At 41.5% G+C, this 14,247-nt stretch overlaps 1 protein-coding gene across 1 annotated transcript; it reads right to left on the bottom strand.

Moving 5' to 3' along the window:
• Window positions 1-5,208: 5,208 nt before the first annotated feature.
• On the bottom strand, window positions 5,209-11,974 carry socs6a (suppressor of cytokine signaling 6a). The gene is made up of 2 exons (XM_072378363.1): window positions 11,905-11,974; window positions 5,209-9,942 (listed from the first exon to the last, which is right to left on the bottom strand). The coding sequence occupies exon 2, from the start codon at window positions 9,814-9,816 to the stop codon at window positions 8,209-8,211; it is 1,608 nt and encodes a 535-aa protein (XP_072234464.1). The 5' UTR covers window positions 9,817-9,942; window positions 11,905-11,974; the 3' UTR covers window positions 5,209-8,208.
• Window positions 11,975-14,247: the final 2,273 nt, after the last annotated feature.

The following is a 14,247-nucleotide window of genomic DNA, read 5'->3' as shown; positions in this document are numbered from 1 at the left end:
GTGGAGCTAAGAAGCTATGCGTGACAGCGCATACGCTGTTATCAGAGTTTTCAGTTATCAAGAGGATATCATTTCATCGATGCATCAAACCATAGTGAATGAAACAAGGGTTTAAACACATAAACATTCAGTTTTTCAGAACCGATAAAACATTGACGATTCCAGTTTTTCTCTAGAAATTATTTTGTTTGCTGTTTGATGTTGATACCAGTGAATATCAGCCAGGGATGTGAAACTGCACAATTAGCAGGCAGCGTCTTGCTGAGGGAATGAGGCCTTACATGGTATGTCCATGCTGGCAGTCATGACTCAAAGAATATGGGATCTCTTGTGCATGTGAGGTGTACAATAGCATCCGTGAGGATTATGTTCACATTGTAAAATATAATGTATTTTAGCCCAAACCATGATTGTTTACAACCCCAACTTTTGATTTCTAACGCTAACCCACTGATGGTATTGCCTAAACCCAACCAGGGAGTGACAAACCTTTGTGATATTCACTGGATGGAACTCAGAAGTCCAACAGCTGTCATATTTTGGTCTGGATCTCGCGTCACACACATACTTGCACCTCCCATCCCTCCTGCTTCCTCCTGAAGGGTGCTTGATTGCTTCTGAAATGGAATACTTGACATCTGATCTGATGTGAAAATGTTCATATGCTCCAATGCTCTTTCGTGTAAATGTTCATTATAGTAGTAACATTTGTCGTGTTCCAACAGGTTCCGTGCCTACAAACCCCTAACCAGAACAATCTTGCAATTAGCATACATCTCAGTGATTAGATTACATCAGCCACTTTAGCATGGCGACAAACTAGATTAAATACTTGAGCCTCTCTGTCTTATAAAGTAAAAATGACTGATTGAGCAGCATAATTGTTAACTGATAGTAGAACTTGCAATAAAAAAGAATTTGGCTGTTTTTCTTATGGCCTTGAAAGTTGCAGAGCTTTGGCTTTTTACCAGAGGTTTGGTGGACTGGGAAACTGAGTTCATAGGAGCGTCAGAGGTTAAAAAGGCCCAAAGCTGCTGTAGCCAACACTTTGGGTTGACAGAGAAAAGATGGGGGTGAGATATCGGAGATGACAATTGCAACGTCGCAGATGAGGCCACGTGAAGCTCTTGTGGGACAGTGACAGTTCAGCGAGTGAGGAGTGTGACTGCAATTCAATCAAGCGCATAATCATGGCAGTCTGGCCCTCGACCAAAAACATATTGGAGGCAGGCATGTCATTAATTACACATTGTTCATTGTCTTCTGGCGCTGCTCTTTTTGTCCTCAGAAAATTTGCCATTTACAACTACCAAATTAATTTCAACCAGCGTCTCACGCTGTTTCAATTCGAGCTTTACCCTTAAAAGTGAGTCTCTTTCGGAGACAAAGGTCCGCTGAGACCTACCAGCGGTAGGGTTCCTGTTGCGAAAGGCGTCAATCTACACTGCAGTTTTGGCTGTGCTGGCACAGACCTTGAGGGGAACTCCATTCCTCGTTAAATGACAAGCCACCACCTGTTCTCATTTCATCTCTCGTATCCTCGCTGCGCCTCTTGGACCACTGGTGAAGGGCAGACACCCAGGTACTCCATGAGGAATGGAGGCAAGTTTCCCATTCAAAACATTCCCCATCTATTTCCTGATGGCTGCCACCTGTTCACCCCTCCCATCGCTGCCCCACCCCCACCGCACAACAACATTGCTACCACTCACACACACCTAGCTCCCATGTAAAGAATGGGCAGTCTGACAATCCACTCTCATTCCCTCCAACGGAGTCACAGGGGAAGGGAAGGGAAGGAGGTGGGGACTATGTTACTCGATGGCCCCGAAGTTCCAGATGTCACTCTTCTTAATGGCATAATTATGACTGTCCCGTGACTCCCCTTGGCCCTCAATTCATGCTGGAGGCTATACACACTGGACACACACATAAACACATACATGCCGTGCATATAATCAAAATTCAACACCTGCTCGCATCTGCCTTTTATAATTACAGACGTCTTTTCGAAAGACAGCTTATAGGTAGCTCAGGAAGCTAATTTACATTCCCTCCCGCTGTCATATATTATCACACAGACAGCATAATAGAAAATCACATCTCAATCATGGAAAATGTGAACCATGAAAAGCCACACAAAAGGAATTACTTCCTTGACAGATTATCAATCAGAAATCAAAGTGGCCAGCTTCCTCTTTCCTGACACCCTGGAGCTTGGGCCATCTGGACCCGCCATTTTCTGCTCATTAACCATGCTCACGTCTCAAGAATGATAGGGTTTAGGCTTTTTCAGAGTAACCGAGGCTGGTAGCTCCACACTTAAAATCCGAGCCTCTTCCTTTCGCTTTCGTAGATCCCCCATGATGAGAGGCAACCAGCACAACGGTGTGAATCACACAAAGTTGTAGCTGCCAAGCTCAACTTCAATAAACACACTCTCTGCGAATAGATGGGGGAACTGTGAAGGATGATTTCTCTGAATACCACAATGAGCCATTGTCTCTGTGGGGACCTGCTAATGATGAAGGCAGTCCCAGCTCTGATAGGGCTAATTGGGATTCAGAGAAATCGAATGCAATGATAGATGGAGAAGAACGGGGTGTCAGCGGTGTATCGCAGTGCTGGCATGAGATCACAAGCATTAATAGAGCCGAACCTTTCACTCAGGGCTGAAAGACATCTGTTGCCAGCAGGTAACTTTGGCTTTATGATTAGTAGCAAGACCCACCGATGTTTCATTGTCACGATAATTTAAAGCGATATATATGTGTTGCTGGTTAATTCAAGCTGTCGACATCATCCCAGTTTGCAAGTGAAAGATGGGTGCATCACACAGCGCACCAGATGGCAGGACTAGATCATCAGTCTGAGACAGTGGACATGTGATGGATGGATTCCCCAGAGTAAACCGTTTCAAAATAAGAACCACGCTGAGAGGGCATTTGCACACAAATGAGCACCTTTGTGTCCACATAATGCACTGAGAGAAATGTAAACAATGCAAATAAATTTAAGATCTGGTGCCATTTAGATTCAAAGCACCAACTGAAATTTAAAAAAAGAAAGAAAGAAAGAAAAAAAAGGAATGATTGGAGTTGGTCGTTGCTCCCAAACAAAACGCAGAATGTCTCCTGTAACAAAACTTTGAATAAGCTGCGACTGGTATTTGATAAATAAATCCTGTTTCAACAAAAGTTGGGACGCTGTGTGAAGTACAAACAAAAATAACAAGAATGCAACGCATTGCATTTAAATCCAGAACTCAACAGAAAATAGTAGAAAGACAACAAATCAAATTTTATTGAATTTTTATTTTTATCAAACATAGGCTGTTTCTGAATTTGATGCCAAAAACAACTTATTTTTCCAATAAAGAGGCCTGGGAACTGAGGATTCCATCGGTTGTGGAAGTTTTAGAAGTGAAATGAGTTTGTGTTTTCAGAGGTCAACAAATCCCACTTTAGCACCTGGATGCCCTTTTATTTTATCCCATTTATTTAGCCTTTCATGTATGTCATCAGTGATTTGTCCCCGATACCAATCCAACTCGTTTTAAGGAAGGCATTGAGTCTCAGTTTCAAATTACACAACATATGTACATTAAAATATTCAAAAATCTGTGCTATTCATATGCTTGACCTCTCTGTGGCTCTGCTCTGCAGTAAGGGATTAAACCCTAAATCCACGTGAGTTGAAGAAGAGATGCTCCAGCCAAAGAGTATATTTTTGATAGGAATTTAATCCAATTTTATTAAGAATTGGTCAAAATAATGACTGCAAATAATACTTAAGTAATATATCAATTACAATCAGCCGTGTGATCTCCATAATCTATAACATGGGCCCAAATAACAAGTACCAAACTAATCTGTACATTTACTAAAAAATTCCATAAATGAGTGAAGATCGGTGGGTTTGGGTTTTTTTTGGGGGGGATTTAAATGTTTGCCAAAACAGCCACAGAGGATTACTGACAGCTTGTCTCCCAAACAACTGCACCAAAGTTAAGCATTCCGTATAAGCAGGCAACACGCCCGTATCCTGTAAGAAGCAGCAAGGTGAGCGGGGCAAATATCACATTTGCAGAGAAATCCGAAACCGCAGAGATGGTGTGTCACTTCATGTCAACTTGAACTCTTCCAGCGAAGTAAAACCTCTCCTGTTAAATTCAGAACACAGTTTGAAAAGTTGCAAATTGGAAGAAAAAACTGAGAGCAGAGATGGGTCCTTTTGTGATGGAAGCATCTGAATATGACATGCAACCACGGGTGCGTGCCATGAATAAATCATACTTAACGGGGCAGAGAGAGTAAACAGCTGTGTATCTTCACCTCAGATGCCTGGAGAGGCCTGTCAGACAAAGCAGTTAACAAAGTCTACCTCCTCATCACCATGCGAGACGTGCTGCACTAAATCCAAGTCCAAATCTTGCACCATTCCCCCCACCACCACCACCCCACTTCCACCTTCTCTTCTCCCTTTACAAGAGGGAAAAACCTTGCTCCGTATTTCTCCAGAGTCAACTTAAAAGTCAAGTTAAAGCAAGGACGGTAGCATTGCAGCTAATCTTTCCCCAGTGACTCCGCTTCGCTCTGTTGTATTTAAAGACCACCCAGATTGTCTCTGTAATTCAGGCAAACCAGAGCTGTGGGATTAGCTGCCAATATGTTCTCACTGCAGACAGAGTCTCTTTAACAATCATGATCTGGCTCTTTACGGGTGCACCGCTGCAACCAAAGTGCGCTAAGACACAAACGTGGAGGTTGGAACATACATACATAGAAGTCGATATAAAAGTAGATGATTCTTCACACCTTTTTTTTTTTTTTTAGAATATAGTTTTATTTATAATTTATAATTGGCAGATACAAAAACACTCTTGAACTGTATCCAAAATGTGCAATAAATCACTTGATTTTTTCCAAAAAAAAAAAAAATACAAAAACAAAACAAAACATCCATTTGGAAAGTTGACAACCAATGTAAACTGGAGCGAACTGGTAATTCTACAGAGGTTCTACTAATCGCTACGAATTCTCTTTTAACCGACTGCAGTTGTTAACAAAACTGCTTTTGCTCTCCCAAGATGATAACCAAAGTCATTATGTGTACATACATCTACGTTGGTGACATTCTATTTCCCATTGTTAAATACAAAGAAAGGCAATCATATCAATAAGCAGCACAAATGTGTAAAAAAAAACAAAAAAAAAGACAAAAAAGGAAATCTTCTAATTGTACCAAGATGTTCGTGTGAGAGCGGGTAAACGAAAAAGGAGGGACACGTCCAAACGTAATGTTGTAAACAATTACCTTCACTCACCGAGATGCACAAAAGAAAGTTGGAGCTTGTTAAGTGCTTTACAGCGGCCATTACTCGAAATGCTTCGGCAGTCTGAACAAGCGTCAACCTCTGGAACCGAACGTTGAAGGCAATGCTTTATAACAAGAACTCGAATTTTCGAGAACTCAGGCTTCGGCTCGTCAAAATCCAATGAAACAAACGAACAAAAAAAAAGGAAATACTATTAAAAGAACATTGTATTTAAAAAAAAAAGAGAATTTTTATGTTCACATTTCAACTGAAACACATCCACACACAAAAAAAATAAGTGTGAAAGAAAAAACAAATGTACATCCACATTCTTGCCATGATCCCACACCTTGACAGACAATTAGCATGAGCCAAGGCTTTGAAACGATGCTGGTGCCTTACCCTTAAAATCCCACAGATATGACAGGAAACGAAACAATCTCGGTTTAAGCTTACAGTCATAAGAATGCGCGAGGACAAAATGCGTGACTTTAGTTCGATTAGCCGCCATCTGAGGGACGACTGCGGTCGGGAGAGGATCCGAGCATGTCACGAATGTTCAAGTGCAAATAAGGTGTGAATGTCTTAGTTGTGTTCCCCGTGCTTTTTTTTTTTTTTTTTTTTTCTGAAACTGGTCTGCAAGCAGATAAAAAAGGATACCTCAACCAAGGGTACATTCCTTTTGTACAGCCCCATCCCCCAGATGGCAAACGTCATCAAAAAAACAAACGTATCACACACAAAAAAAAAAAAAAAACTCTAAAAAGGAACAATACATTTCTTGTACATAGAATGTCCAGCTCGTGTTTGTGACATAAAAACAACTCTCTACACACAACTTAAATCCTTCATTCCTATACAACTCAAAGCTTTTAAATGCTCAAGTCTTTAAACATGCAACACCATTCTTAGTTCCTATCTAATTCTGCTGTGCTAAATTCATAGTAACTCCCTCGGACACCGATACTTCCACCTAACTACGACTACAACTATTCTTTAAACAATCCTACCAAAGTTGCCCAAGACCACTTTTTTTTCCTTCTTCTTCCAAATACTTTTCAAAAGGACACCGATGTCTGAAAGGAGAGTTCATTCATAATGCGAAAACACAATTCCCTGTCAAGTATCCGTATAAAGCACTTGCGTAGCATACTGTGTGCTCTTCCCTTTCCTTCGGGACCAAAGGCCCAGTAGAGAGACAACACGTGGGGGTAGTGCGGCTCTGTGGAGACTGAGGACAGTGTGGAAAAGCAGGTGAAGGGAAAACAAAGCATGCTTTTAAAAAGAAAACAAAACAAAAACATGTCCTTAAAACCCATACGACACAAACGTTGACATTGGCTTTGACCCTGACATCACTGAGATGGAGAAAACTCCTCGATTCAGGCTTTCCCAAATCTGTTTACCTAAGCTGGTAGCATCTTCTGGATTTCTTTCATGCGGGTCCAGCTGTTTGCAGGCATTAAGTAACAGCTATCCCTATATAAGGACTTAGCTCGACAGACAAGAGGCGCATCCTGCAGTTTCAGGGTAACTAAGGGCAATGTTCGGTCTACACTGACTGCCAAAGGTAAATGCAGCTCTGCACTTAGCAACCTTTTGACTCAAGAGTTGCACTTCAACGTCACAACCAAACCCCCCCTCCCCCTTTGCCTTGACATCTTTCCTCATTCAGTTACTCTACGCAGTCCTAAAGCCTTTACTACATGCAGACAACAAGATAGACAGATCGGGCCTGAGCTGAGGTGCAGATTTTGTAACATTCCCAATGCAGAACATTTCGACTTCAATGTTAACGCAGTTCGAAGAGGTTTATACATAAAGTTGATGCCATTTCTACAAACAGCACAAGATTAAAATCCAGCATTATCAGTACCTTTAGGCTTATACAATGGATAACGAGTTAATTCAGCCATACAATTTAAAACTATTCCTCTGAGCAAACTGTTAAGAGGCCTCAGAGAGACTAGCAAATTTTGGACATCTTTTAAAAACACATTTGCGCTAATATCGTTATTCTTCAGCTCACGGTTTGACACGATGCTTTGGTTATGCTTTGGTTAGTGAACGAACTTTTTAACCAAAAAAAAGAAAAAAAAAAAAAGAACAATAACTGTTTTTTTCATGTCCATATTTGTACACTAGTACAGCTACAAGTCACAAAGATGACATTCAAAAGAAGTCAGCACCGTTCTAATACCAAAGGATAAAAATACATGTATCAGGAAAACAACAAAAGCAGGTTAGCTATCACCGGATATATCAAGCCTTACTTTTGTCCTCCAATTGGAAAGTATGACCGTAGCATTTCTGACTTTGCAGTCTGATCACGTTGGAAAAGATAGCGACATTGAGAATATTAAAATGCAAAGGATGTTCAAAATTGGTCAGTCTCCGTAGACTTCGAAATCAGATATAGCAATACCTTTCCGTCTTGAAATCATATCTGAAATGTACAATTTTGTGGATGCAAACACTACTTACTTTTCAAATTCAGAATGGAATTTTTATTCTTCCAACTGGCCCAACTTTAATGCAGATAGTTTGTTTAGGAAAATCTGCTTTACTGCACAGTTAAGATCACAAGCACCTGATGTCTGCACTTAATGGATCCAACTTGGATTACCTGGCTGTACACTTCTGTTGTTGTCTTTTTTGCAACTGATTATGTGCTGGTCTATAATTCTGGAAGCAGAGCCTTCTAAAAACCAGCAAAAAAAAAATCCCAGAACAGTGGAATGGAGGACTGAACAGTGACAGGGTCACCTAGAGACAAATAAAGAGCCACCAGAACCAATCGTCTCAAAACTGAGGTTGTTTGTAAACCTTGTTTAAATCTCTTAACTGAACGCAAAAGTGCAAATTGCTACCACTGTCCTGTCTGCGTGTCCTCAGTAGTGCTTCTCCTGCAGATAATCTTTCATCTTGTTGGGTAAGGGCAGTTTTTGGATCAGGTCTATTCTTGTGTATTGCCTAATGACAAAGCGGCAAAGATACTGCAGGGAGCGTACTTGCATAAACCGAGATACTGGGTTGGTTAGTCTGACGGGGTAAGTTGCAGACCCTGGTAGGCGAGACCTGGAATAACAAAAAGCTCCATTCTCTGAGTCTTTGATAGAGTGTTCAATTAAATCAACAATTGAAGTGTGTCCCTCCACATCAGGCTGTTCATAGAAGCTGAAGCGTCCATTGGAGTGTTCAATGCGGGTGTGGAGAGTTTTCCCCTGTGACCTGAAACTCAGGCTGAGCAGGTACCGGTCATCTGAGCTGTCTCTGACCAGGAATGAACCGTCGGCCAAGTTCACCAGCTTTTCCTCTGCCTCCCATCTTGTGATGGGACCCCAGTACCAGCCCTGCCTTGCAAGCTTCTTAAGCTCCTCCGTCAGGCTGGTCACGACCATGGGCCCGCTGCTCTGGACTGAGTCATATACCCGACTGACCCCAGGAGCTGAATTGGGGTCAAAGTTGAGGTGGTGTCTTACTCTCTCAGCTACATGGCTATCTGAGGAGCTGAAGCCTGAAAAAGTCCTAGGAATATGCCCATTACTTGTCATGGGTGGCAGGAGTGGGGAAAGGGGAGGTGGGACCTCTACTCTGGAGCTTTGGAGCATCATACCAGCAGAACCAATAAGAATACTATTAAGTGAGGTTTCCATGAAGGGATCCAGAGACATCCCACTAACCAGTTCATGTTCTTCTGGCCCCTGCTCTGCGTGGAGGGACCCACTGTCAGCCTCTGTCACCACTTCCATGGGCGTAGAGCTGTCTACGTAGGAGTGGGACCCTTCCGGGTACATTCCCTCATCTAAAGGCATTGTGTACTGGATATAGTCCTGGGGTGTCAACCCCAGCACCACAGGCACGTCATTTTCATCAATATTTAGATGCAGCTCCCCATTTTGTGGTTGCTGGAGATTCTTTAAGGACTCAGCTTGGTCCTGAAAGAGGCCTTCCATCTGGAAATTCTGAAATTCTTTCCGGACACCATTTAAGTTAGGACTCGGAGAAGGAGAGTGAACCATGGCTTTGACCTTTACTTCCATCTTGATACACGCCTCATCGGAGTTGACTGAACGCAGAGGCCAAGGTGAGGGACTGTAATGGTGTATCCGTAAAGATGACGATCTAAGTGGTCTCTGGGCCTTCACCTCATTGCAGCTTATGGGAACCGAGGAGGACGAGAAGGTGTCATCATCATCCACTGAACATATAGCAGAAGAGCCGCCTTTTACTTTTGCCTTCTGCTTGGCAGACAGCCGCCTCTTTAGTGATCCCATCAGGCCCTCGCTCTTTGAGCGACTCTTACTCTGGCCCCCTTTCTCGTCTTCACCAGCAAAATCACAGCCTGAGAGCTCCTTGGTGTAGCAGCCGCCAAAAAGTGATTCCTCCTTAGAAAACTCTGTCGTAACTGAAGGCTGCTGGAGCATGACAAAATCACCCTCCTCTTTGCCCTTTATGTTTAGGGACTTGCGGATGGTCTTAAGGCTTATCTTCTTCATTCTGAAAGGCCCTCCAAAGTGAGGGCATGGGACGGCTCTCCTGGTATCCTGATGAAAGTACTACCCACAATGTCCTCCCATCAGGCCACACCAAATAAGTCATGCATACAGTGGAGCCAAGGAACCCTGCAGAAACAGAAGCACACAATAAATTCTTGGTTTGATTAAAAACACTTAATAATACGAGAGGTTTGTGCACATTTTGCGATGATGAACAAATATCCAAAAGACAGACATTTAAAGATAAAACATTCTTTTCAATATTGTTTGTAGGTTTTGTGTAAATTTAGATTGAAGAAGGGAAAGTATGAACATTTGCAAGCTATAGACAATACAGGACATTTAAGTTCTCTTAACATATTATCTGAGAAATAATTGGTATTTTAGGGCTATGACTTCTACAAAAATCCAGGCTATGCTAATTTTTCATGTTTAGAAATACATGTAACTTTTCAAACTTTGTTCCTAAGTGCAGGCTGAGTTTCCTCATCTAAACACTAATGGATAAAGAATTGTATGCAGAACAGCCCAAGAGTCTCATATTAAGCCTTTTTTACCGCAAGGGTAGGCAAAAATGTCAGTTTTCAATGCCTGGAAAACTCTACAAAAAGTATTTTCATGATATAAAAACGTGTTTCGGTGACTTTTCCGTTCCTTACTTTGATTTTTAAATTATTTCAGTGAATAGTGTGACGTCAGCTATTAAGTTGAATGACAAGTGATGTGCTGAATTACATTGTCGTTTCAGATGCCTCTGCAGACATTTACAAATGCTGCTCTTCTATCTGTCCCCGGACAGCTTACGACACGCTGTTCCTGCACATGAGGTGTGTTTCATGATGAAATTTCGTGGTAGAGTTTTGCAAAGTAGTTTTCTCTGCAAAAACGTTGGGCCACAGACAACAGTGCTTGGAACACACAACATTACTCTTGTGTATTCTTTGCAGTATCTTTACTTTATGACCTGTGCGAATGTTTCATGGCAGAAGGCGGAGTCAGGTCTACGGTTCTTTATTTGTCCTGTCCTAGTAGCTGTTGACACATGCACTGCAGTTCTAAATTTTCCAAAGATGTTCCAACGGGGTTGCCTTTGGGAACACAAATGTGAAGAACATTTGCTCAAGATTTCTTGTACATATCATCCTGCCATTTACAAAGCAAGAAATCTAGAAGGTCAGTCAGGACCCTCTATGAATAAAATTGCAAAGACTCTGCTGACTTGCTTTACACTCCATCTATATTATGGATACAATATATTATCATTAGACAGAATTCAGCTATTTCTACAGGATACGTTTGGCATTATGTCTTATATCCAGTGTATTCTAGACAGACGCCAGTTTGGAGTATTTACATTTCTAACAGAGAATCTCCCACCATGCGGAGCAGGTGTGAGCAGCGACAGCAGAGAAAGTCTGGACTTTATTCTACAGTGTTCACAGGTAAACAGCTTGTGTGTTAAAGATTATTGGCCTGCTGCACTACTCGCCACGAACCACATAAAACAATTCATGCACAACTAAAAGGACAACGATGGCAACACCTCCATAGTCACTCCCACCAGTTCAGTCATTTCATACCGAATCTAATTTGTACAGCTACGGTGTGGATTTTAGGGAGAAAAATATCGCACAAGGTGCTAAGCGTAATGTACAACACAACACAGTGCGTGAGTGTCATAAGCTGGAGACTTATTCATCTCCTCAGTACTAAGGACCCGTACGAAAGGTCATTCCTGCCCACCAAAACAACCTTTTACAATGACATCATGTGCAACAGAGGGGACTCCATTTACGATCAAATGCATGATCTCCCTGCCTCTTTAAAGCGCTTTTCCGTTCCATTTCATTTACAATGCGGCACTCTGAAAACATCGTCCATCCAAGTTACACAGAAAATTATTTTTATGAAACCCATGTCCTGTCATTGCATTCTTATCTCTTAAAAAAACAAAAATAAAAATAAAAACAAACAGTTACGGTTGTTCTGGCAACACAACACTGCAGTATATATATATACAAATCTGCCTCTTGGAGCTCCTCAACAAAGTAGCCTGATAATCAAGACAGCTGCAATCTGATTACTCACCATTATTTGCAGGAAAATGGTGACTCTGTTGGTTGGGTCAAGTTCCACCTCCTCCACCTTTCATTTGCTGCTGTGGAAAACAAAGCCAGTTCACTTCAAGAAGTCGACACTTCTGATGTACACATAACTTTACCAGAGAAAACAGACGTTTGGCTACATAACGCCTGGCAAAAACGACGTGAAATAAGCCAAAGTGAGCCAGGTATGCCCTGACCTGGAAAGGCCTGCGGACACAAGAGCATGCCTTTGGCTCTGCTCGAGCTCTGTTCTCTTTCCACTTTCCTCGTTTTAATATCGATACTCCGAAATGTTTACATTTCTATTTGATTTACCTATAAACTTTAAATTCAACACCAGGAAGAAACAAAGTTGTACGACGTAGCTTGCCTATTAAACAGATGCTGGGCTATTTAATGGGCTAATAAATGGCAGTTAGCAGAACCGCAATAAAAAGTAGATTTATAATCTCCAAACATGCTTTGCAATTATCACGATATGGTTTCTTACCTGGTCTCCACTGACTGTGTTGGTGGGTAAAATAACCAAGAGCTTTTAGGTTTCTGTCTTGGAGAAACACGTTGCGAAAGATTCGCTCCTTGACGATTGTTGGCTAACATTAGCTAAGCTAATGCTAGCTTACCACCTAAGCCAGCTTTGTTAGCGTTTTATGTCGAAAACATAGTCGTTACCTTCCATATGGTCTGCCTCTGCGCCAAAACAAAAGCACAAAGTGCCAACATAGGCGGACCTGCTGCTTCTCGTGACACACGGGAATATATTGACGAGTACAATGAGACATTAACGTGACATCTTTGAGCCTAGGTTTGCTAACACTTAGTAGCTCACGGCCTCTTCCTTTCTTCCTTTGTTGCCTGTTGAATTGTGGGAGCAGAGTCAGAGCGTTCACAAGCAGCGAATCAGACACACGACAGAAGGCAAACGCTGTGCATGCAGCCCTGACACTCATAGGTCATGAGCATAGTTTGCCCAAATGAAATGAAATGAAAGCATGCAACATTTCCGAGTTTTTTTTTATTGATTTATTTGTCTCATAATTTGAGACAGCAAAAATAAACAGATTTCCAATGACCTTTCTTGAGTATATTGTCAATGAGAGAACATAGATACCTCCCCCCACCTGACAAAACAATAAACTTTTGAGGACCTGTTGTAATGACTTTCATTTTTCCAGACCACAGCCACTGAAAAAAAAAAGGTTTTTGACACGTTGACATGTTGTTTTGTGTGTTCGTTGTTGTTTTTATTTTAATTGCTAATGAGTGAAACTGAAATCGACTTCATGCATTTGCTCCTTGAAAATGCAGTGCACCATTTGTTCAAAATTCCCATTTATTCATTGATGTAGTTATGCTGTATTATCAATCAGTTCCTCTCCCGTGACTGTATATTGGGACAAGGCTCAGCTCAAATTTGGTCTCTTCTGTTCAGTATGACCACTGTTCAACCCCAACTTGCAACATACAGCCCCACAGTAAATAATTATCTGATGTCAGATAATAAGCAGACATGCGAGTGTAGTTGCACTATTTGCTGCCAGATGCTGGCCCCAAAACTCTGGCTCCAACAAACTCAAATTCAAAAGGCATCGGCCTCTCTGGCCACATTGAGAATTTTTTTCCCGCGAGACATAACAGTCTCATTAGCTATTCAATCTGATCAGTGTGCTGTGGCCACCTTTTTAAATGACTCCAAAATGAAACAGATTTTAGGCCTTAAAGAAAACTAGTTTTGTCCAATTAGGTTTCATGAATCACTCTTCAGCTCCAGAGGCCCCCTGGTGACATCAGAGGTAAGAATATTATTACGTGACTAGAAGTTACAAGGGGTGAGAAGGAGATCATGTCAGTAAAGCCTGTGATCATGTATGACTTAATCATGCTTGGCCACAAGGTAATGAATGTGTTGTATGTCTCACTTGCAATTGTGCAAGCACCGCACTATTGTGTTGTTATCACATATGAAGTCCAGACTATTTGAATTCATTTGGTTTTATTTTAATTCTGAGTTGAATTATAACGACGTCCTGCAATCTCTTGCAGTTAAGCACAGTGTCTTTCGTAAAGTACACTTAATCTAACTGGTTAATATGAAAGGCAAACTATATTCGGACATTGAGCGAGTTGTTTTAGCTCATCTTTAAAGTCTAGGCAATGCAATAATAAAGCTGTAGTCACTGTTGATTAACTGATTTCCATGTCTTATTTTTCCCCAGTGATGTTCCACGTTACGACCATACAAAGCAAGTACAGGAGAGCAAGTTGAAGTTACCAGAGCTGATGAGCTGACAACTCAACATTTTACTGGGACTCAATTGCCAAAAAT

The sequence above is a fragment of the Leuresthes tenuis genome, unplaced genomic scaffold, assembly GCF_036924035.1.
Source record: "Leuresthes tenuis unplaced genomic scaffold, fLeuTen1.0.hap1 SCAF_24, whole genome shotgun sequence".
In the NCBI taxonomy this organism is placed as follows: domain Eukaryota; kingdom Metazoa; phylum Chordata; class Actinopteri; order Atheriniformes; family Atherinopsidae; genus Leuresthes; species Leuresthes tenuis.
Note: the sequence above shows the minus strand (reverse complement) of the source record. Positions and strands in the feature narration are given on the sequence as shown.

Excerpts from the sequence above, each read along its gene's own strand:
- socs6a (XM_072378363.1), bottom strand. The coding sequence starts at position 9,816 with ATGAAGAAGATAAGCCTTAAGACCATCCGCAAGTCCCTAAACATAAAG.